Source organism: Chiloscyllium plagiosum, unplaced genomic scaffold (genome assembly GCF_037043375.1).
Source record: "Chiloscyllium plagiosum isolate Xiang-an unplaced genomic scaffold, Cpla_swu_hap1 HiC_scaffold_3, whole genome shotgun sequence".
Classification (NCBI taxonomy): domain Eukaryota; kingdom Metazoa; phylum Chordata; class Chondrichthyes; order Orectolobiformes; family Hemiscylliidae; genus Chiloscyllium; species Chiloscyllium plagiosum.
Genome location: NW_028270141.1, coordinates 31,155,380 through 31,180,356, shown reverse-complemented (window position 1 = coordinate 31,180,356; position 24,977 = coordinate 31,155,380). Strand labels below are relative to the sequence as shown.

The 24,977-nt window shown below is 40.3% G+C and overlaps 1 protein-coding gene across 2 annotated transcripts in view; it reads left to right on the top strand.

The window, feature by feature from the left end:
- mcph1 (microcephalin 1) overlaps positions 1-24,977 on the top strand; it is a 330,444-nt gene that overhangs the window by 25,891 nt on the left and 279,576 nt on the right. For both annotated transcript variants that reach the window (XM_087978353.1, XM_043679276.2), the window contains exons 5-8: positions 394-478; positions 5,131-5,242; positions 6,052-6,198; positions 16,208-16,297. In XM_087978353.1, coding sequence (XP_087834479.1) covers positions 394-478; positions 5,131-5,242; positions 6,052-6,198; positions 16,208-16,297 — 434 coding nt within the window. The remainder of the gene's footprint in view (positions 1-393; positions 479-5,130; positions 5,243-6,051; positions 6,199-16,207; positions 16,298-24,977) is intronic.

Here is a 24,977-nt window from a genome sequence, read left to right as displayed (position 1 = left end):
AGGCATCTGGATGGTATATGAATAGGAAGGGTTTAGAAGGATATGGGCCAAATACTGGCAAGTGGGACTAGGCTAGATTGATAGATTGAATCGAAAGGTGTGTTTCCATGCTGTATAACTCTGATCCATAACTCAAGTTAAAACAAGAGATGTTGGGGTGTTTTTTTTTTAAAAAGGGGTTAAAACTGGATGTTTAACATTCAGTTGCTGATGAGCAGTGAGGTCCTTAACCTTGAAGACTAATTTTTAGTGTCACTGATGTAAATCTTAAAAGGTAAACCAGTCGTACATTGTTGCAATGCTATTTCAGGCGTTTAGTTGAAGTAGACTCGAGCAAGTAATATACAGTTAGGCTTTTTAACAAATATTAACATTGTGTAACTTGTATTTAAGGTGTATGGCAACATGTACCCATGTTGATGAATCCCTATTTCCTGCCGTGAATGACAGTAAATCCTTACCTGAAAATAAAAGAACAGTAAGTATTATGCATAGTGTAGTTATTTACTTGCACTTAATATAAGGCAAGTTTTCTGTTCAAAAGCACCAAGTATGGTCTATTAAGTTTTACAACTTCACTGTAGTCTTCTCTTTTAGATTAAAACTTTCATTGTAAAATGTATAGTGTTCCTGAAAATTGCGACTTTCAAATGAAACAATTTTAAGTAAATCAGATTTTCTCATTAAAACAAATGTAAAAGCTGTGGCTAGGTTTTGTATTTTCTCAACATTAAAATGCAATAAACCATTACACTTTGAATTACCTTACGTCGCTAAATTTCGATATTGGTAGTCAGGGTTTCATGTTGGAAGTCAAACACCACAATGCCTGGTCATCATAAATGTTAAAGATTTTAAAAAGTATGTACAATTTCTAAATTTGCCTCATTTAAACCTAGGTTGAGAGGAAGTCTGAGCGAAAATGCTATTTATTTGAAGCATTTAGACTTAAGCTACTGAAAGTATGAAACATTGACATAATTCTACTAATTAATTCTCCTTTTAAACTTTCATTAACGTGCATACAGATGTAGACAGGAAAACATACATGGTGTTTTGGATGTTTAGGAAAGACTGGGAAAGTAGTTTAGTGGCTCCTGTTGTCAGGGTTGAGATGGATTTTGTGCTGAAGAGAATGCTGCCTCTCAATCTTCCTTCTCTAGAGGCTTTCACTAGTTTCCAGGAGGCATAGAGGACCAATTGACACTTAAAGGTCTTAGTCAAAAGTCACAGCTTATCGTAACTGCTGCAGGAAAGATGGACTGCTTTTCTTCAGGTTTAAGGTAGCTCTTATTGCAAAGGACTGAGAGAACTCCTGAGCAGGTGGGGCATTGAAGGCCTCTCTCCATCTTTTTCCCAACCTGAGGCTGTCCATTTATCTGGCAGTCAATCACATAGTTGTTGGCAGGCAGAATGATTTTATCATTGATCATAGGTCGCTGGTTCATAGACCAATCTGCATTGTGTTTTTAACAAAAGCTCTCTTTTATGCACATCCCTTTGCTCTGATCATCTGCAAACTACACTTCAATTAGTTTATTGAGTCACCATCTGTGTAAATGACACATACAATGAATATCCGGTTACCTGCTATTCAAAGCTTGCAGCACCCTCTTGCTGATTCTCTGACATGTGGATACTGCTGCTCCCTTTTTCTGATCTTTCCTCTTGCTGAGTCTCCCATTCTCCAACTTTGCTGCTCACTATTTCTTTCTCCTGAACTCTTACACTGTCACAGCTCTCTGACTAACAGTAAGGATCCTGGGATACAACTGCAATGTGTGAATTATAACAGTCTGTCCGTGTCCTTCAGATAGTCATGGTTCCTCTGAATTTGTACTTGCTTTGTGTTAGAAAAAGCAACATCAATTGCAAAATTAATCAGGTGTGTCAGTGGTTAGCACTGCTACCTCACAGCGCCAGGGACCCGGGTTCAATTTCCGCTTCTGGCAACTGTCTATGTGGAGTTTGCACATTCTCCCAGTGTCTGCATGGGTTTTCTCCGGGTGCTCTGGTTTTCTCCCAAAGTCCAAAGACGTGCAGGTTAGGTGAATTGGCCATGCTAAATTGCCCGTAGTGTTAGGTGCATTAGTCAGAGGTGAATATATGGGAATGGGCCTGGGTGGGTTGCTCTTCGGAGGGTCAGTGTGGAGTTGTTGGGCCGTAGGGCCTGTTTCCACACTGTAGGGAATCTAATCTAATCATAATGAATGACTGACTAAATTTGGTGTGATTTTATTTTGAGAAAGACATCTTCAAATTATCAGTCTTCTACATGCCTGCAGGTGACTCTTGCTTAAAAAGCTGGATAATCTGGTCTTGGTATGCAAAGGTCATTTAATCTTTTTGTTTTTGTATATTGTGTTCCTTTTCAATAATTCTTATTATTCCTTTGTCATAATTGTGTGAATTATTATAATACCAGGCCCATTTGCATATTCAAGGCCCACACTTCCACAACCCTGATGTTTTGGTTTTTTTTTAATCAGATCTGAACCCAGGACCTTGCTTGAACAGGAATGTAGGGTCAGAGCTCTGAGGTTTGCAAGTGTATTCTAGCACTCCAGAAGTACCAAGCTCAGATAGTCATAATATTGTACTCAGTAACTCCAACCCTATTGCAGTAGCAATCCCAGAGCATGTACAACTCCTCTGATTCATAACTAGGGTTCAGAAGAGGAAAGTAGTGAGTGGAAGGTTCAGTGAAAGAAAGATTGGTGAGTTGTGGAGTGGGAGGGGCCACAAGTTGGAAGATAAGCAGCAAGCAAGGGATTTGCAGATGGGTGAGATAGCAAAATGTGTTTGACAGCTTGTTGCATTAGGTAATGACACAACAGACTACAAATTAGCACCAGTCTGTCATCTTGTCAGTGATACTGGCACCAAATGTCACTGATCTAAGTGAGAATATAGGCCCCATTATTGTGAATAACATCACAATAAAAGAACATGAAATGTGACATAATTAAATGGGGATGTGCTGTACATTAAGAAAAAACAGGATTATATGTATCGTGAGCATCATGGTATCAGCAGTTTCACTGAGATGCTGCAAAAGCCACTGCCTTCTCTGTTTCTGCCAGACAAAATGTTACATGAAAGTATGTTTTTTTAATTGTATTAGCATTATCTACAAAAATAAGATTTGAGAGGTTTATACAACTTATTTTTAAAAGTGTAGCTATCTTCAGGTGCACCATACTTGTTGGTCACGATGCAAAACAAATGAAGGATGGAGACACAAATTTGGAAGTTTTGAAGAGATTTGGAGTTCATTGTATTCTTCATGCAAGCTTACTGGTCAATTCATCAGTATAGACATAACCTTAATAGCTTTCTGCTGTTCTTTTATAATGCATTTTCCTAGGTCAACTGATGGAATATCAGTGATTTGGCTCTTTTTTAGGATATCTAGAATACTCTGCCTGTCATTCATACCCACCTCAATCAACGATGAGGCACATTGCATTGGGGATACAATTCTTCATGAACCACAGAGACTTCTTTAAAACTGTGCTTTGATTTTGGTATGATTACAGAGGAACCTTGATTATTCAGTATTTGATTATCCGAATATCTGATTATCCGGCAAGGTCTCAATGCTCAGCTAAACTGTTATCCAGCATTTGATTATCGGGAATTCGATTAACTGAGTGAAATATTGCCCTCCCGTGTCCTTCGGATAATCGTGGTTCCTCTGTATTTGTACTTGCTTTGTGTTAGAAAAAGCAACATCAATTGCAAAATTAATCATAATGAATGACTGACTGACTAAATTTGGTGTGATTTTATTTTGAGAAAGACATTGTCAAATTATCAGTTTTCTACGTGCAATCAGAATCAACTGTTGCCTGCAGGTGACTCTTGCTTAGAAAGCTGGATAGTCTGGTCTTGGTATGCAAAAGGTAAATTAGTTTTTTTTTTGTTTTTGTATAATGTGTTCCTTTTCAATAATTCTTATTATTCCTTTGTCATCACTTAAAATGCAAGTAGTCATGTAATCTTATCACGGTGCATTAAATATTATTATGACAAGGTTCACCAATTTCAGGTTTCAGACGGGACTTTTAAGCCTTCAGGTGAGAAGGTATAAACCAGCCTTCCTTTATTCATCAACCTTCTTGGCTGGTTGTAACAAACTTAATCTTAGAAAGGATTCTTTCCTTTACTTTGAAGCCAAAACAAACTGCTTTAAAAGGAACTATTTTAACCAGGTTTTCTTGAGTTAACAAAAAAGAGAGTTTATTAAATACTAAACGTAAGAAGGAGTACTAATACAATGCGCACAAACTGATTAGCAATGATTCCAAGAAAACAATGGAACAGTCTCTGAATTGTTTAAGAAGAGCAGATGCTTGAACATTACGACCATTACAGTGGAGTTTACCAGTCACGGTAATGTTGGTAAATCAACAGTTAAGATCGTAAAACTAAGTTTTGCAACTTGGTTAAGATGCTCTAGTTTTAATGCATTTGAACTGTGATTAAATTTCATCATTCAGGATGAGAGAGAATCTTTTGTTGGCTTCTTCCCTTTTAACAAACTCGATTGCTCTGAGTTTGTTCGAGTCTTTACCTACAACCCAGGTGTAACCAAGGGATAGATCTTTGGTAACACCATGCTAACATTCAAACCCAGACTAGTGCTTGTAAGAGATGATTAAAAAGTATTGAACACTATGTTTTATATACTTTGCTAAAAAGATATGACTTTTAGAAGCATCAAGCTGTTTGTTTTGTTGAAGGCAGGTCACACTTGTCTAATTTAATCCAAATCTCTGCAAAAATTAGTTTGTGTATGTACAGTGATCGCAGTGGGAGGGAGAATTAAGACTTTTAAAAATTCATAATAAAATGTAACATGCAAGATCTGTTATTAAGATCAAGACTCTCAGTATTAAAAATTAAAAGGCACAATGATGAATAAATAAATAACTGCAATGAGAGAGAGTAGCAATTAGACGTGTGAAACTTCCAGGACAGGATGAGGATGATGGAATTTTGCAAGGACTCATCAAATCTGAGTAGTGTAGAAACTTTTGTCAGGTTATGCCACAGTTGGCAGCACTGTACTTGCAGTTTTGATGTAACTAAATGGTTGTATAATTCTTGCATCCGTGAAATTTTCAGCATCGATGTATGAAACCCAGGGATTTCATAAAAAAGACGCCAGAGAATGACAAAAGGCTGCAGAGAAAATTAGATCAAATGATTCAGAATCTAGATTTGAATAAAACTACTGGTGAGTTTTTAATACTGAATAACACTCTGCACTTCTGAAATGTATTTGTATCTTGGTGCACTGTTTGTCTTGTGAAACCATCTAATGAATTATATTGTCACAAATTTGCTTTCTTTGGTTCACCTGAAAACCCAACAGACTTTACCATTTTGATGTGATTAAGTTAGCCTATAATTATGATCTTTGATTTGCTGAAATTTACCATTTGGATGCAGTTTTAAGCTCATTAGAGGAACTTAAATCATGTGACCCAGTTCTAAAATAGTGGTGGGTTATTGGAAACCAAGAAAACAAATCTGCTGAACTTGTGGAATTAAAATCTGTGTATATTAGTCAATTTTCTGTGGAATTGCACACAGGAGTGGTGACCAAGTAAATTCATCAGGTCAAACTCAGTTTAAAGGGCAAGGAAGCAACAAGATCCATAACCCAGGAAATAAGAACATGGTAGGGCGGGAAGGGTAAAAAGGACTATAGAAAGCCAGAAGTGGTGCAGCAAAGTTTAAAAAGTGAGTTCAGTTTCACATAGCTTAAGTAAATGATTCATTTAAGCAAATTGGGTCAAATGCTTCTAACTGCCCTCATTGCTGTGTTCACTTGTGTTTTCAGGTGTTCTCAATATCACAAGGCATGATAACTGAGTCTTGAGTCTGTGTGTAAGCTGAAATTTTCAAAAGAAAATTTCTTCCTAAACAGTCCAGAATTCCATGAAAATACCAGTAACAAAACTGAATTATATTGATACCTTCATTATTTCTCATGATCTTAATTTCTTACTATGTTTTATTTCCACATTTTTTCCCCAAAAGGAGTTGATCTGCCTTTACTTTCATTTGATGGAGATGCTACAGATCTACATATACCCAAAATGAAAACTATTCCCCTCAATCACTTCTGCAGAATGGAAGAAAGATTGAAGGAAATGAAAGACAAGAGGGAGAACCTTTCTCCCACCGGTAGGTTCTTGTATTGTGCAATGCATCTAAATTTTGTAGTACTGAAGTAGCATTTCCACAATTTTATTTTCTCTATAGACTATATGGCAGCAGTTTCTGAAACAGGAAGTCAGTGCTGCGAATTGTGTCGGCATGCTGAATGTTGCACTGACACGCATCCAGTTATGCAGGTTAGGGGGAAATCTTTTGTGAAGTAATTTGCTAAAATATAATGTGAAGGTGCTGGTGTTGGAGGTGGACAAAGTTCAAAATCATGCAACACCAGATTACAGGTTTATTTGAAATTAAAACTTTTCGGAGTCCTGCTTCTTCGTCAGGTAACTAGTGGGGCAGGGTCATAGGACACAGAATTTATAGTAAAAGATCAAAGTGTCATACAACTGATGCGATGTATTGAACAAACCTAGAATGCTGTTAAGTCTTTAATCACTTAAAATGGGGATATAGGTTTCGATTGATTAATATGTAAATCCCAAGTCCCAGTCCTGGGACAACTTAAGGTTTTAGTATAAAAAGAAGAGGTGACATCTCAGCTCAGACAATGCATTAAAGTGTGAGATTAGAGTCTGTCTGTAATCCAACCTTGAGTGAGACTGGTTTTGTTTCCAAAGTATGAATTTAGAAAATGTCACATGGACTGACTGCTTAGGGATTATGTTTTTTGAACAAAATAGAATGTATCTGAAAATACAAATTCACCCCATAGTCTTACATGTGCGCACATGAGATTGTGTGCTTGAGTCTGATGGAATATATTCCTGAGAGTGTGTGTGTCTGTGTGAGGGAGGGAGTCTGTGTGAGTGTAATCGTGTATGTTTGTTTGTGTGTGTGTGTGTGTGTGTGTGTGTGTGAGTGAGTGTATGTATAGTGAGGTGGAGCCACCTGTAGTGGTGCCATGAACCCAAGATTCTAGTTGAGGCTGTCCTCCTGGGTATTGAACCTGGCTATCAGCTTAAAGTTCACCTTGGAGAGTGGTCATCTGAAGATCCGAGGCCAAATGTCCTTGACTGTTGAAGTGATCCACCACTGGGAGGGAACATTCCTGTCTGGCAATTGTTGCGCAGTATCCATTCATCTATCGTAGTGTCTGCATGGTTTTGCCTGTATACTATGCCTCGGGGCATCCATGCTTGCAGCGTATGAAATAGACAACATTGGCCGAGTCACATGAATACCCGCGACACATGTGGTGGGTGGTGTCCCCATGTGTAATGGTAGTATCCATTTTGACACTCTGACACTTCTTGCAGTAGTTGCCATGACAGGGGAATGTGGTGTTGTAGTCGATGTTGTCCTGAAAGCTGGGTAGTTTGCTGCGAACAATGGTCTTTTTAAGATTTGCCAGTTGTATAAAGGCGAGAAGTGGAAGCGGAAAAACGAAATTGGTGAGGTGTGCATCCTCATTGATAATGTGTTGCCGGCTGTGAAGAACATGGCATAGTTTCTCCATTTTCAGGAAGTACTGAATGACAAAGGGTACCCTATCCGTTGTATCCCTTGTCGATCTCCTGAGGAGGTCACAGCGGTTTCTCGCTGTGGCATGTCGGAACTGGCAATTGATGAGTTGAGCATCATATGAGGGTGTCCTTCAGCAGCTTCAGATGTCTATCGCATTCCTGCTCACCTGAACCTGTGTATGCGTAGGGCTTATCCAGAGGGGTTGGCTGATTTAATATGTTTAGGGTGGAAGCTAGAGAGACGCAGCATTGTGCGGTTATCCATGGGTTTGCAGTAGAGCGAGGTACTGAAGTGTCTGTCCTTGATGGAGATGTGTGCGTCCAAGAATGAGAGAGATTCTAAAGAATAGTCCATGGTAAATCTGATGGTGGGATGAAACTTGTTGATATAATTGTGTAATTGTTTCAGTGACTCCTCGCCATGGGTCCAGTGGAAGAAAATGTCGTCAGTGTATTTGGTGTATGGTGTTAGTCAGAGGCCCTGTGCAGCAAAGTCTTGCCTGAACTTGTGCATGAAAATCTTGGCGGTAATGGGGTGCAAATTTGGTCCCCATGGCTGTTCCATGTGTCTGGATAAAGGTCTGATCGTCAAAGGTGAAGATGTTGTGGTTAAGGATGAAGCAGATGAATTATAGGTCCCTGGAGATGGCAGCTATTGGTGTTGATTACTGAGGCAGTTGCAGCGATGCCATCATCGTGGGAGATGCTGGTGTAGAGTGCTGAAACATCCATTGTGGCGGGGAATGTTCCCGGTTTGACTGATCCATAGACTGAATTTCTGTAAATAAAAACTGGAGTGTAGTGACAGAAGCTGTGGATTCCCTGTACAATGGGTTTCAAGATGCCCTCAACATAGCCAGAGAGGTTCCCTCACAGGGTCCCGTTGCCTGATATGACGGGATGTCTGGGTGTGTTGGCTTTGTGTATCTTCAGAAGACAGTAGTCCCCTAAGCGAGAAGTACACTGGATGGGAGTGCGTAAAGTATTCTGAAGGGCTTGGTCAAAAGTCTTGGTCAACCTGTTTAGTTAATGGGTGTGCTTTTTGGTTGGAACGGCCAGTATTTGCCTGTAATGTTCCTGGTTTTCAGTTGTCGGTCATTTGCGGGCAGTTATCCCCATTCTAATCTGAATGACAATGGCTCCTCCTTTGTCTGCTGGTTTAATGACATTTTATAAATTACTACTTTGCAAATCGAACCAATCTGACTCGTTGGGATACAGCCAGACTCTAACCTCACAGCTTTAATACATTCTGAGCTGAGATGTCACCTCTTCTTTTTATACTGATAAAACCTTAAGCTGTTTCAGGACTGTGACTTGAAAGAAGTCCTGGGATTTACATATTAATCAATCGAAACCTATGTCCCCATTCTAAGTGATTAAAGACATAACAGCACTCTAAGTTGGTTCAATGCATCGCATCAGTTATATGACACTTTGATCTTTTACTATAAATCCTGAGTCCTATGATCCTGCCCCACTAGTTACCTGATGAAGGAGCAGTGCTCCGAAAGTTTGTACTTTCAAATAAACCTGTTGACTATAACCTGGTATTGTATGATTTTGAACTTTGCTAAAATATAATTAGCTGAATCAATATTATTTAGTTATTTTCTAATCATGTTGTGACAGATCCATATTTTAAAAATATTCTCCAAACCTATGTAATCAGTTGCTGTATCTTAATTCAACGGATTGTGGAGAGTCCATTTCTTTCTCCAATGATGTGGAGGAGCCGGTGTTGGACTGGGGTGGACCAAGTTAAAATTCTCAACACCAGGTTACAGTCCAACAGGTTTATTTGGAAACACAAGCTTTCGGAGTGCTGCTCCTTCATCAGGTGGTTGTAGTGTATAACGTCATATAAATTGGTATAAATTCTGTGTCTTACGTTCTTATACTCACCGGCCTAGTAACTATAGGCCGGTGAGTCTCACTCTAGTAACTATAGGCCGGTGAGTCTCACTTCTGTTGTGGGCAAAGTCTTAGAGAGAATTGTAAGGGATAGGATTTATGCACATCTGGATAGGAATAATGTGATCAAGGATAGTCAGCATGGTTTTGTGAAGGGCAGGTCGTGCCTCACAAACCTTATTGAATTCTTTGAAAAGGTGACGAAGGAGGTTGATGAGGGGAAAGCGGTAGATGTGGTATATATGGATTTTAGTAAGGCGTTTGATAAGGTTCCCCATGGTAGGCTACTGCAGAAAATACGGAGATATGGCATTGAGGGTGAGTTGGAGGTTTGGATTAGGAATTGACTGGATGGAAGAAGACAGAGGGTAGTAGTTGATGGCAAAGTTTCTTCATGGAGTGCCGTCACTAGCGGTGTTCCGCAAGGATCTGTTTTGGGACCATTGCTGTTTGTCATTTTTATAAATGACCTGGAAGAGGGGTTAGAAGGTTGGGTGAGCAAGTTTGCGGATGATACGAAAGTCGGAGGAGTTGTTGGCATTGAGGAAGGATGTGGCAGGTTACAGCAGGATATAGAGAAGCTGCAGAGCTGGGCAGAAAGGTGGCAAATGGAATTCAATGTAGCTAAGTGTGAGGTGATTCACTTTGGGAAGAATAACAAAAAGATGGGGTACTGGGCTAATGGTCGGATACTTGGTAGTGTGGATGAGCAGAGGGATCTTGGTGTCCATGTACACAGATCTCTGAAAGTTGCCACCCAGGTAAATAGTGCGGTGAGGAAGGCATATGGCGTACTGGCTTTTATTGGTAGAGGAATTGAGTTCCGGAGTCCTGAGGTCATGATGCAGTTGTATAAGACTCTGGTGCGGCCGCATCTGGAATATTGTGTGCAGTTTTGGTCGCCATACTATAGGAAGGATGTGGAGGCACTGGAACGGGTGCAGAGGAGGTTTACCAGGATGTTGCCTGGTATGGAAGGAAGATCGTATGAGGAAAGACTGAGACACTTGGGGCTGTTTTCATTAGAGAAAAGAAGGTTTAGGGGTGACTTGATTGAGGTGTACAAGATGATTAGGGGGTTAGATAGGGTTGACAGTGTGAACCTTTTCCCGCGTATGGAGTCGGGTATTACAAGGGGGCATAGCTTTAAATTAAGGGGGGGTAGATATAGGACTGAAGTTAGGGGTAGGTTCTTCACTCAGCGAGTCGTAAGTTCATGGAATGCCCTGCCAGTAGCAGTGGTGGACTCTCCCTCTTTATGGGCATTTAAGCGGGCATTGGATAGGTATATGGAGGATAGTGGGTTCATATAGGTTAGGTGGGCTTGGATCGGCGCAACATCGAGGGCCAAAGGGCCTGTACTGCGCTGTATTCTTCTATGTTCTATGTTCTACTCCGCAACCACCCGATGATGGAGCAGTGCTCCGAAAGTTAGCACTTTCAAATAAATCTGTTGGACTATAACCTGGTGAAGTGTGATTTTTAACTTCTTTCTCCCAGCATCTGTATAATTCTATCCAAACAATGACTACAATTTGATTTATATAGTACCTTTAATCTTAAAAAAAATCTTCTGCTACTTAAAGCTATTCAAACTATGACCTTTACCAAAGTTCTGCTCAAGTCCACCACCTTCCATAATTCCAGAGCTGGAAGTTTGGCCCTGTAGGTGAACTGAACAATACTGCAAGTGTTGTTTGGGTGTGTTTCAGTCTTCTGATTTTCATATAAGCAGCACAAATTATAACTATTTAAGCAGTCCAAAAGATCAGCATTTTCTCTGCATTTTCAGCAGCTTGGACTCCAATTTCCTATAAACTTTAAAATGCCAGGTTGGTTCTTGCTAAATTCTGTTCACAGCTGACTGGCTGCGAGAAAGCTATTGCCTTGTTAGGTACTTATGTATAGTTTCTGCTAAATAACTTTATCTAAGTTGAAGGTTTATGTTCCTTAAGTACTGTGTTGTAAGTGTTCTTCAAAACATAAATAACAGGCTGGGAAATTCTCAATAGCTGGAGACTCAGTGTTTGGACGAGATCAGGCAAGGTAATTTTAACTTCTGTTTTTAGGGCTAGTGAGCATAGTTCTTTTAAAAGTGCAGCAATGTAAGTTTTTCTGGAGCAAACTAGATTGGCTGACTGTTTTGCAGGCCTGAATCATTTGAGTCACAGACAATGTTTTCTAGAGATTCTTGCCACTGAGGTGATTTATTAGAATAAACAATAATACACAAATGCTGCATAGGTCATTAACAGACAATTGTCCTTCCCCAATCAGTCACTTACTAATTCCACTGATGATTTTTCATGAAATCCCAGTCATTTCAGTACGTAGCACTGTGGCAGATTGTTCTGTACTGCTTATGATTTTTGGATAGGATTGGTCACACAAAATCCCAATCTGTTTTATGATTGGTAATCCAAGATGAAAGGCACCTGTAACAGATTGCTTGACCTGAATTATACTATGCACCATTGTGTCCCAATTAATTATATAGATTTCTAAACAACAATTGATTATTCCATTTTATTTGTGGATAATAGACAGAAGAGTTTAGAAATGAAATGGGGGAATAGATTTTTAGGATAAACATTACTAGATTTATTTTGTAGTTGTATGGAAGTTTGGAATGAAAATTGATCATCGATGTAATCAAACTTGCACAGTTGAGCATGTGAACAAATTTGCTCCTTGTTGTCTTTTCCATCTGATACAGTTGATGCTTTTCTCAATAAAAGCTGACTTTTTGGCTGTTCTTGTTTCTTTAAAAATCATGCTTCTTAAGATTATGACTCCTGGATACTGATTGCTCTTTAGAAATGTCACTGTTGTACTTTAGGTAATGTTGTAGCTAATTTATACAAAGCAGCAATGTGGTAATGCTGAGAACTAGAATGTTAGCATTGAACTTTTTTCTTTAATTTAACATAGAATGTCTCTGGCTGACCAGCATTTATTGTTTATCCCTAGTTATCCTTGTGAAGGTGGTGGTGAACTGTCTTTTTGAGCCCCTGCAATCTGTGCAGTCAGTAGACCCACAATGCCCTCAAGGAGGGAATTCCAAGAATTTGATCCAAAGACAGTGAAGTGATATATTTCCAAATCATGATAGTGAGTTGCTTGCAGTGCAGATGGAAGTGGTTGTGGGTTTGGAAGGTGCTGTCTAAGGATCTTTAGTGAATTTTTGCAGTGCATCCTGTCAATAATACACACTGCTGCTACTGACCATTTGTGGTGGAAGGAGTGGATAATTGTGAAGGTGGTGCCAGGCATATCATCACACTCATGATTTGTGCCATATAGAATGTGGACAGACTTTGCAAGGGAGGTGTGAGTTACTCGCTGCAGTGTTCCTATACTCTGACCTGCTATTATAACCACTAATTTCACGTGGCAAGGCCAGTTGAATTTTTAGTTATCGAAACCTCCAGGATGATGATATTGAGAGTTCAACCTTGGGAACACCATTGAATGTTATGGGGCAGTGGTGTGATGGTCATTGCCTGGCATTTGTGTGGTGTGAATTTTACTTGCCAATTGATAGCCCAAGCCTGGATATTGTCCAGGTCTTACTGTACTTGCACATGGACTGCTTCAGGATCTGCAGAGTTATGCATGGTGCTGAATGTTGTGCAATCATCAGCAAGCATCCTCACTTCTGATATTCTGATGATGGGGAAGCAGCTGAAGATGGTTAGGCCTAGGATACTACCCTGAGGAACTCCTGTAGAGATGACTGACCTCCAATAACCATGATCATCTTTCTGTGTGCCAGGTATGACTCCAACCAATGGCGGGTTTGCCCCCTGATTTCTATTGACTGCAGTTTTGCTAGTGCTCCTTTATGCTGCACCTGATCAAATGCAGCCTTGATGTCACTATTTCATCTTCTCTGGAATTCAACACTTTTGTCCGTGTTTGAACCAAGGTTGGAATCAAATCAGGAACAGTGTGGCCCTAGTGGAAGCCAACCTGGGTGACAGTGAGCATGTTATTGCTAAACAAATGCTGCCTGATAGGACTCTTGATGACACCTTCCATCACTTTGTTGCTGATCGAGAGTAGCCTGATAGGATGGATTTGTCCTGCTTTTTATGTACAGGAAAAAGATGGAAATCTTTCCTCTGTCTGGTAAAACTTATTGGAACAACTTGGCTATGGGAGTGGCAAGTTCTGGAGCATGTCTTTAGAACTATTGTCTGAGCCCATAGCCTTTGCAATATCCAATGCCTCCAATTGTTTCTTGATATCATGTGGACTGAGTCAAATAGGCTAAGACTGGCATCTGTGATGCTGGGGTCCACTGGAGGAGGCTGTGATAGATCACCCACTTGCCACTTCTGGCTGAAGATTGCTGCAAATGCTTCTCTTATGTCTTAGGTTGATGTGTTATGATCTTCCATCATTGAGGATGGTGATATTTGTAGGGCCTCCTCTAGTGAGCTTATAATTATTCGTCCCCAGTCTTGACTGGATAGCACAGGACTGCAGAGCTTTGATGTTGGGTGGTTGTTGAGTCACTTACCTCTGTATCACTTGGTGCTTACAAGTAGTCCTGTTTGGTAGCTTCACCAGGTTGATACCTCATTTCTAGGTATGCCTGATACTGCTCATGGCACACACTCTTGCATTCTCCATTGAGCCATTAAACTTTAAGATCAGTCTGTGGAGTGGGCCTCAAACTCACACCTTCTGACTCAGCATCAAGTGAGAGTGTTTTGTAATGTTAATTACGGGCTAAACGTTGATCAGGATTCTAAAAACATAACTTTTATGCTCATGTGGACTGTGGCATAGGTGTTTGATGGATGGTCTTTTTGCTTGTGCGATGTACACCTGCACCGTTGCTCTTCACTTTACATATTAACATATCTCTTGAACTCCAAAGAATTTGGGGCTGGCACAGTGCACTCGTACAGAATTTGCTAATGTCTTGCCAAAATATGTTGCTTAATCTGTACTATTGTTAATACTCAACCTCTGACTTGATTTTCATTTGTTTGTTATCTTTCCAAGTCTTCACCCTTCTATGTTCTGTTCCTCCCTGTACTGATACTGTCCAATACTAACCATGCTAATAATTCCTTAGTTTTTCAGTGATTTCTTTCAGATTTCACTACTTCAGTTCTATCACTTTTATTCTTCTGAGTACATTTTGATTTTCATGCTATTCAATAAATAAAAATCCCCTTGAAAAATTTTTTTTGTTTGTTTTTGCTTCAAGATCAATTGTAGTTACTACTATTCACCTTTGTTCCGTGTACTACATTCATCAATGGTCTTCATGATCTGCTTTGACATTATTGTTAAAACTCTTCCCACAAAGCTGTTGAGGCTGGATCAATTGGAAATTAAAAATTACAGGTTGATTATTCTTAAGGAAGTTAAGGATTACAGAAGCAAACTGGATTGATGGAATTGTGGTATAGCTTAGTTGTGACCGAATTGAATCATGAGGCTGAGTCCTTGCTTTTTTTTCTGCTGTCAGCTGATGTTTGCTAGTGGCTGAAATATTATGAAACACATTACCTTCCTTTGTTGATAATTGTGACTGAAATGTGTAACTATAATTTTATATATATACATATATATATATATTATAATATTGTTTTGAACATAAATTTTAGAGTATAAGAAAAGTAGATTTGTGATTTTTTTGTTCTATGAAGGTTTTTAAATTGAGACAGAAAGTGATTTGGAACAGTGGATTAGCTACATAAATCCCATGTTCACTTAGAATTGTGAAACCTTTGGATGCCAACGGTGTTAATTGAAGAACCGTTGACCTTTTAAGACAAAGAAAGGTACTGGGGCCATCAGTAGTCAGAAGAGTCAGATTTTTGTTTAGAACATGTTTGCGTTAACAAAGGCACGTTAGTTTACGAAGTTTTCAAGGCGTCAAACCTGAAAGGAGGGTTAGACGATCTGAACTGGAAGAGAGCATTTCTAGGGTCCTAAGAACTGGAAAGAAGTTTTCTTTGCTTTCAGAACTGAATTACTGCAAGGCATCAAAACTGGAAAGAATCAGTTATGTAACAAATTAAATAGTAATGATAGGAGAGCTATTTGACTAGGAATGAATAGCTATAAAGGATAGTACTAGGAAAGAGGCTGAAACTTGGTTTTATTTATGTTAATATCTTTCTAAATTCTCATTTTTGTTTTTTTCCTGTAATAAATTTGTGTTTGTCTGTTAAAGAACATTGATAGCCTCATGGATGTGTTCAGTGACTAAACACCACTGAAACCAAAAGAAAAATATAAACTTAAGATCTATCAAACCAAGTTTTACCCTGGAATCTGACTTTTCAAGTTTGACCATGAGCTGGGATCATAACCCAGTGATCTTGCTAGATTGATTGTAGTGCATTCATCTCCTTAATCTTTCATGTTTTGGTTTGAATTTAATTGGGAATCTCTTCACAAAGCATTACATACAGCCATCAGTTTACTATAAAAATAGTAAGACATAGAATGTTTGCTGCTCAAAAGGTGGCCATTTGGCCAATCATGTCCATGCTGTCTGCCAGCAAGAGGGACTTGGCACTTCCCCTGTGTTTTCGACATAGCCTTGCAATTTTCTTTCTCTTTTGAAGGCTATCTAATTCTGATGTGTAATTCATCTGTTCTTGTTTCAGCTTCCCAAATGTCTCAAACAACAATATCAGGCTCTGCTGCATCACTTTGCCAACCATCCCTTGGGGAATCTCCATCAATAACACCAAAAGGTAAGCTAATTGTAAGCATGAAAACTTTTGAAATATGTGAGGAGAAAAAGATTACAAGTGACAAGTGTCCATCCCTTTCAATCAGAAGGCAGGGAAATTACAAAGGGCAGCAAAAAAATGGCATAAGAATTGAGCACCCATACTTTGGTTCTGTCTGCATAAAACAGGATACAACTGATGTCACAGAAACTTTAGCAAACCTGAGAGGGTGAAATTGAAAAAAATCAGTGTCAGTTCAAAAAAAGAGTGCTGAGGAATTTAATGGTGTTAAAAGCTGACAAATCACCGGGGTTGATAATCTATATCCTTCCAAAATGGAAATGGCGTCCAGGGCCTTCATAATGAGAGCTTAGGTACGGGAGCAGTGTTGTTTTGCTGCACTTTGAGTTTTGTGTGCAGTCTCCTTATCTGAGGAAGGATGTTCTGGCTCTGGAGGAAGTGCAACAACGGTTTACCAGATTCATTTCTCAGATGACAGAACTAATTTGTGAAGAGAAATTGGGTTAGTTAGGTCAAAATCCACTGGAGTTTGGAAGAATGAGGGAGAAGCTCACAGATGCCTATAAAATACTATAGGACCAGAGGGGTAAATGTAAAATAGATGTTCCTAATGTATGGGGAGACCAAAACAAGGGGTCACAGACTGAAGGTATGGGGAAAACCATTTGGGACTGAGTTGAGGAGAAATTGCTTCACTCAAATAGTGATGAACCTGTGCAATTTTCTGTCTCAAAGCAGTTGAAACTAAATCATTGAATATTTTCAAGGAGGAATTCGGTATAGTTCTTGGGGTTAAAGAGATCAAAGAGTATGGAGAGAAAGTGAGAAATGGGTACTGTTTGATGATCAGCCATGATCATAGTGAATAGTGGTGCAGGTTCAAATGGCACAGTGGTGTATTCGCTTTCTTATATTCAATGCTTCTAAAATTCTATAGACTCGTGAGCAAATTCTACAGATGGAGGGTGGTAAATGTAATCAGACTATTTAAAAAGAGGGAGGTAAACCGAATTGAAAACCAGTTAGGCAAACATCAGTAATGGGAAAAGTTCTTGAGTCAGTTAGAGAAGACTTGATGAGGGAATCATTTGCAACATTTCGAAGTTTGCTAATGACGCAACTTGGGGGAATCGAGGTTTGATAGTGCAGGGAGATTTCAAGGCAGTTTAGACAAATTGAGTTATTGAGAAGGGCAAATGACGCGATATGGCTAAATGTAAAGTTATAAAATTATAAACAGAACTATTATTTAAGTGGTGATATCCTTGGAGATGTGGACCGACAAAGGGATCAGAGTGTCCTTGTACACACATTAATGAAAGCAGAAGGGTAGATGCAGCGAACAATTAGGAAGACAAATGCGATACTAGACTTCATTGGTGGAGGATTTCACTTCAGAAGTAATGATGTCTTAGAATCCTGCAATCCTTAGAAGAGACCCTTTGGCTAATTTAAGTCTGTACTGCCAAAAATATACTACAATTATCTCCTACAACCTCTTCCGTCAGGCAGAAGATACAGAAGCTTGAACACAAGCCAGCAGGTTCAAGAACAGCTTTTTACCTGCTATTATTAGACTGATAAATGGACTCTAACTTCAAATAATGTTGATCTTGCCTAGCGCACGTCCTGTGTGGTGTATACTATATGTCTTACTCTATTCAAGTTTTTTTTTGGCACCCTATGATCTGTATTGTCTTGCTTACTATGATCTGCCTGTACTGCTTGCAAACAAAGCTTTTCACTGTACTTAGGTACAATTGGCAACAAGTCAAATCAAATCAAACAATCTACTCTAGTTCTCTTTCCTGCAGTAGGCCTTGAACATTATGACACCTCAAGTGCTCAGCCAAGTAGTTTTTAGAGGTCCTGAGGTTTCTAGCCTCTGCTATCCTTTCAGTCAATGTTTTTCAGGGTGAATTTCTTTTTCCTCAAATCCCCTCTAAACCTCCTACCTTTCATTTTAAAATTCCACTTTCTTGTAACTGACCCTTTAGCTAAGAAGAACAGCTAATTTCTAATCACCCTGTCTATGCTCCTCGTAACTTGGTACTTTTAATAAGTCCCCCTCAAACTTCTCTATGCCAGTGGAAACAACTGGAGCTTATCCAGCCTCTCTTCATAGCTGAAATGCTTCTTCCCAGGCAACATCCTGGTGAATCATCTTTGTGTCCTTTCCAGTCCAATCACATCCTTCCTATAGTGTGATTGCTAGAACTGCACACAGTTTTCAAGCTGCAGCTTAACCAAAGTTCTTTACAGCTGCAATATGACGTCCCTGCTTTTGGAATCGATGACATGACTGATAAAAACAAGCATTCTATTTGCCTCCTTAACTACCCTACTAACCTGTCCTGCTACCTTCAGAGATCTGAGACATGTACCTCTGTTCCACTGAGCTTTTTGGTATTTTGCCATGCATTCGCACTCAGCACTGAGCCCTGTGGTATGACACTATGACTGGAGACCAGTGTACAAACTGCCTTCTATCCCCACCCTCTGTCTCCTCTCACTAAGCCAATTTTGGCTCCATCTTGCCAAGTTACCGTAGATCCCATGAATGTTTAAGCTTCCCATGTGGGATCTTGACAAAGTTAAATTGGTGAGACCACACCCGAAGTGTTGTGCACTTGCCGTAGGGGCAGTGCAACCGATTTTGAGTAGGATGATACTAGAGATGGCCAGCTTTTCATATGAGGAGGACTTAGTTTGACTTGGTCTGTATTTATGAGAAAGTGAAGACTGCAGATACTGAAAATCAGAGCTTAAAAATGTGTTGCTGGAAAAGCGCAGCAGGTCAGGCAGTATCAAAGGAACAGGAGAATCGACGTTTTGGGCATAAGCCCTTCTTCAGGAATGAGGAGGGTATGCCAAGCAGGCTAAGATAAAAGGTAGGGAGGAGGGACTTGGGGGAGGGGCGTTGGGAATACAATAGGTGGAAGGAGATTAAGGTGAGGGTGATAGGCCGGAGAGGGGGTGGGAGCGGAGAGGTTGGGAAGAAGATTGCAGGTCAAGAAGGCAGTGCTGAGTTCGAGGGTTGGGACTGAAAAAAGGTGGGGGGAGGGGAAATGAGAAAGCTGGAGAAATCTGCATTCATCCCTTGTGGTTGGAGGGTTCCTAGGCAGAAGATGGGGCGTCTTCCTCCAGGCGTCGTGTTGCCATGGTCTGGTGATGGAGGAGGCCAAGGACCTGCATGTCCTTGGCGAAGTGGGAGGGGGAGTTAAAGTGTTCAGCCACGGGGCAGTTGGGTTGGTTGGTGCGGGTGTCCCAGACAGGCCGCCTACTTGCGGAACGTTTCAGAGAACACCTCTGGGACACCCCCACCAACCAACCAACCGCCCCGTGGCTGAACACTTTAACTCCCCCTCCCACTTCGCCAAGGACATGCAGGTCCTTGGCCTCCTCCATCGCCAGACCATGACAACACGACGCCTGGAGGAAGAGCACCTCATCTTCCGCCTAGGAACCCTCCAACCACAAGGGATGAATGCCGATTTCTCCAGCTTTCTTATTTCACCTCCCCCCACCTTTTCTCAGTCCCAACCCTCAGACTCAGCACCACCTTCTTGACCGGCAATCTTCTTCCTGACCTCTCCGCCCCCACCCCCTCTCTTGCCTATCACCCTCCCCTTAACCTCCTTCCACCTATCGTATTCCCAACGCCCCTCCTCCCTACCTTTTATCTCAGCCTGCTTGGCACACCCCCCTCATTCCTGAAGAAGGGCTTATGCCTGAAACGTCGATTCACCTGTTCCTTTGATGCTGCATGACCTGCTGCGCTTTTCCAGCAACACATTTTGGTCTGTATTTACCAGAATTTACAAGGAACGAATAGTGATCTGATTGAAACACTCAAAATTCTACCAAGCGGGGCTGGGCAGATCAGATGCAGGGAAGATATTTTTGCTCATTGTGGAGTCCAGAAACAGGGGTCTCAATATCAGGATACCACGGTTTAATCTGAGAAAACAGACTTAGATTCTCTAAAATTAAACAAGGCAATTAAGGTGAGAAAAAAAAATCTGTAGGCTGAAAAGTTGTATACAGCAGCAAAAGATCGTTTAAAACTTGACAAATTTTGAGTTAAGTTTAGTCTGAGATTCCTCCACAAAGTCATGTCCTGCAGTAATCTTTCATCTATTTTGTTTGGTTGTGGAAAAGTCCTAACTCTGATGTTCTGAACATGTTTTAACGTTATGTTAAGTTGAGTTATTGAAAATTGTACACGAGCAATATAAGAAACATTATAAAGTATGGACAAGGTTAATTCCTTTCAGCCTGTGTGCTGTTTACCTTGACCAAGTGCACTAAGGAATCCATTACACCTTTTACCACTCCTGAAGGAAGCTTATGTACTCTTTCAAATGAAACACCTTTCGAATAATAATTTTTGTGATTGCCTTTCAATGGTAACAGCTCCTTACTGATCTGATATTCATCTTAAAGTGTTTCAGGAGCAATGTGACAATCTCTGTTTTTATTCTATTAATATACAAGCTCAGTTCCAGGCCTATCTTCTAAAGATATTTTTTAGCACTCTGTCAACTGTTTTTGAAAGGATGTTTTTGCACATTTTCAGCACTTTTTTTTGGAGTGGAAAATTCTTCTCTAGCCTTGCTTAAGGTGTATTCGTTTTGAATTTTTAATTCAGTATTGATGAGTGAGATCAGATAACCTGATTAGATCAAAATCCTCAATGCCTCTTTGTACTTTAAAGGCAGATTATTTTATCAATTTTATTTCATCCCACTTTGTGAGGGTATTCTTGCTATCTAGAGCCCAATTTTAAAGCAAAACATCATTGTTTGCTTTTCTCTGACTCCTTCAAATTTCTTATGTACTGTTGGAAAAGGTGTAGTCTTTGCTTCAGAATTCCAACATGCATTTTGGGGGGGTTTATTGCAGTTTTCCCCCGACATAATGTAACAGTTAGCTACTTTCCTTCTCCATCTTATTGTAGAAGATTAAATTGTTCTCTTGATTTGCCCAAGCCATACAAATTTTAAAAAAGTTAAAAATTGAATCCGAGCTTTTGAGATTCAAAAACAAAGAAACTTGTTTTCAACTGAGGAAATCAGGTTGATTTGTTGAAGGAAGCCAATTCCTCCTTGATGTTGTCTCTCAAATTTGAATTTTTTTATGGAAGTGACAAAGATGATTGAGGATAAGGGAGTGGATGTTGTCTACATGGGTTTCACTAAAGTATTTGACAAGATCTGTGATGGTAGGCTCGTCCATTGGATGCATGATGAGCTGGTAAGTTGGATAGAAAATGTGCTTGATCAGAGAAGACAGAGCATAGTTTTTGAGAGAGATTTTTCTGACTGGAGGCCTGTAACCAGTGGTGTTCTGCAAGGATCAGTGCTAGGACTTCTGTTATTTGTAATATGTATAAATGTCTTGGATGAAAATGTAGGTGGTCTGATTTGTAAATTTGTAGATGCCACAAAAATTGGTGGAGTTTTGGATAGTGAGGAAGGTTGTCAAAGGATTCAGCAGGTTATGGATCATTTGAAAAGTTGGACAGTTTAATGTGGACAAGTGTGAAGTCATGCATTTTGGGAGGTCAAATGCAAGATATACGGTAAATGGCAGGACCCTTCTGAGCATTGGTATATAGAGGGATCTTGAAGTACAAGTTCACAGCTTCTTAAAAGTGCCAACAGAAGTGCATAAGGTGTTAAAGAACATGTGCAGCATGGATGCCTTAATCGGTCAGGGCATTGAGTAAAGGAGTTAGCAGGTCATGTTGCAGCCGTGTAAAACTTTAATTAGGCCACTTTTGAAGTATTATGTTCGATCCTGGTTACCACACTGTCGGAATGTTGTGGAGACTTTGGAGGGGGTGCAAAAGACATTTATTGAATGTAATCTGGATTGGGGTTTGTAAACTATAAGGAGAAGTTGGACAAACTGAATTGTTTTCCCTCGAGCCTCAGAAACTGAGGGATGACCTGGTAGAAGTTTACAGAATAATGAGAGGCATGGATAGGGTGGATAATTTGAGTCTTTTTCCCTGGGTGGAAATATCAAATATGAGGTTACATGGGTTTAAGGTAAGGGAAAAGGTTAAGGAGAGGCAAGTTGTTTCTTGCAGATAGGTGTCTGGAACAGGCTGCCAGGGGAGATTGTAGGAACAAGAGCAAGTTTGAGGCATTTACACAGACACTTGAACAGGCAGGGAATAGAGGAATACAGAGCATGTGCAGATGGGTGAGATTAGTGTATAATGGCATCATGGTCGGCATAGACATAGCCGGCCAAAGGGCCAGTTCCTGTGCTGTACTATACTGTATGCTGTTCTTCCCATGTCCTCTACATTCTATGCTGAGCTGAAGTTCAATTTGAAATAAATGTGAGGTGCATTTTGATAAGAAGAATTGGGAAGTCATTTATTTTTTAGGAAGTTCATGTCTTGGTAGGGAAGAGACACAGAAGGATGTTGAAATACAAGTTTGAAAGATATGCAAGGAGGATTTGAGTTATAGGGAGAGGTTGAATAGGCTGGAACTGTTTTCCCTGGAGCATTGGAGACTGACGGGGGACCTTTATAGAGGTTTATAAAATTATGAAGGGCATGGATAGGGTATACAAAGTTAAAAATCACACAACACCAGGTGTCCAACAGGTTTAATTGGAGGCACACTAGTTTTCGGAGCATTGCACCTTCATCAGGTGATCTAACACCTGATGAAGGAGCGACGCTTCGAGAGCTAGTGTGCCTCCAATTAAACCTGTTGGACTATTACCTGGTGTTGTGATTTTTAACTTTGTACACCCCAGTCCAATACCGGCATCTCCAAATCATGGATAGGGTAAATAGACAAGAATTTTTCCTTGGGATGGGGGAGTCCAGAACTAGAGGGCATAGGTTTAGAGTGAGAGGGGAAAGATATAAAAGAGACCTAAGGGGCAACTTTGTAACGTAGAGGGTGGTGCTTGTATGAAATGAGCTGATGGAGGAAGTGGTAGAGGCTAGTACAGTTGCAACATTTAAAAGGAATCTGGATGGGTATGTGAATGGGAAGGTTTGGAGGGTTATGGGCCGGGTATTGGCAAGTGGGACTAGATTGGTTTGGGATATCTGGTCTGCATGGGCGAGTTGGACTGAAGGATGTATTTCCGTGCTGTACATCTCTGTGACTGTGATGCCACAAGCTAGCAAGGCCATAAGAAAGGAAGACCACTATCGAAGTCTTTTTTCTGGAGGGAGAGAACTAAAAGTAGGGAAGTTGTGCTACACCTGTGTCAAACTTTGGGTAAACCAAAAACCAAAATCAAATGGCATGGGTTGGTTGGAGCAGCAGTTGGAAGCACTGAGGGGCATACAGGAGGCAAAGAATGTGATCAATAGTAGGTTCAAGGTGGTGATCATACCACAAGCATGACTAGTTGTGCTGTAAAACAGGGTGTGGCACAGTCGAACAAACAGTTGAGAGGGGCCTCTCTGGTCAGGATCACAGACAGGTTTGCGATTTTTGAGAAGATTTGTAGGTCAGGATGCAGTTCAGGTTGTAAGTTTGCTCGCTGAACTGGAAGATTTGTTCTCAGGCAATCCATCACCATGTTAGGTATTATCAGTAAGCCTCCGGTGAAGCGGTGGTGTTCTGTCCCACTTTCTGTTTGTGTCTTGGCCTGTTAAGTTGGGTGATATCATTTCAAGTTCTTTTTCTCAGAGTTTGGTAAATGGGGTCCAAATCGATATGTTTATTGATGGAGTTTCGGTTTTCTGCCTGTCTGTCCAATGTAATGTTTGTTACAGACCTTGTGGGGTATTTTGTAAATTACATTAGTTTTGCTGGTTGTTAGTATACGGTCGTTTATGCTCATCAGTAGCTGTTTCAGTGTGTTGATAAATTTGTGGGCTACCATGATGCCAAGAGGTCGGAGTAGTCTGGTTGTCATCTCCGAGATATCTTTCATGTATGGTAGTGTGGCTCGGGTTTCTGGGTGTGTTGTGTCATCGTTGGGGTTTGTTCTTCAAGAATCGGCGGAGTGTGTTTATCAGTATCTGTTATTCTTGAATAAGTATTTTTATTCTGTAGCTCGTCATTCCTGGGTGCTGCAGTGTGTTGCGGCCCATTTAAATAATGTCCTGATGCAGCTCTGTTTGTGGGTATCTGGATGATTGCTTCTGTAGTTAAGTATCTGATCTCTGTGTTGCTTTTCTATAGATGCTGGTCTGCAGTTCTCCATTACCTGTTCGTTCCACTGTGACATCTAGGAAGGGGAGTCTATTGTTCTCTTTTGTGAAATTTATAGCAGTAAGGATGTTGTCCTCCTTGCATTTGAACTGCTGTAAATGCATATGTCACAAAGCTAGTCCTTTTTTTTTCCTAAAAGCTGTTCCTTGGCTCTGTCTATTCTTGATTTTTTTTCAGAGGGGTAATAAACCAGGCCGGGCTTCTATCAAACTGGTTTGGTACAGAGATGAAAAGGACTTTGAGAGGCCTTTGTGTTTATATGTAAACAGATGAAACTTCAGGCCAAAGTGGTCATGTTTTAGAAGTGACCTGTAGAATGAAAGGGGAGTGGTCAGCTCTCTAGCTGAGCAGTTCAGTTCAGTCCAGAACTGGCTGGGAGTTCAACAGTGAGCTGTGTGGAAACTCTCTGTTCTGCCCTTCTAACTTCAACCTGTGATTGTCTGACCCTTTTCTGTACTGTTTTAAAGGAGTTTGCT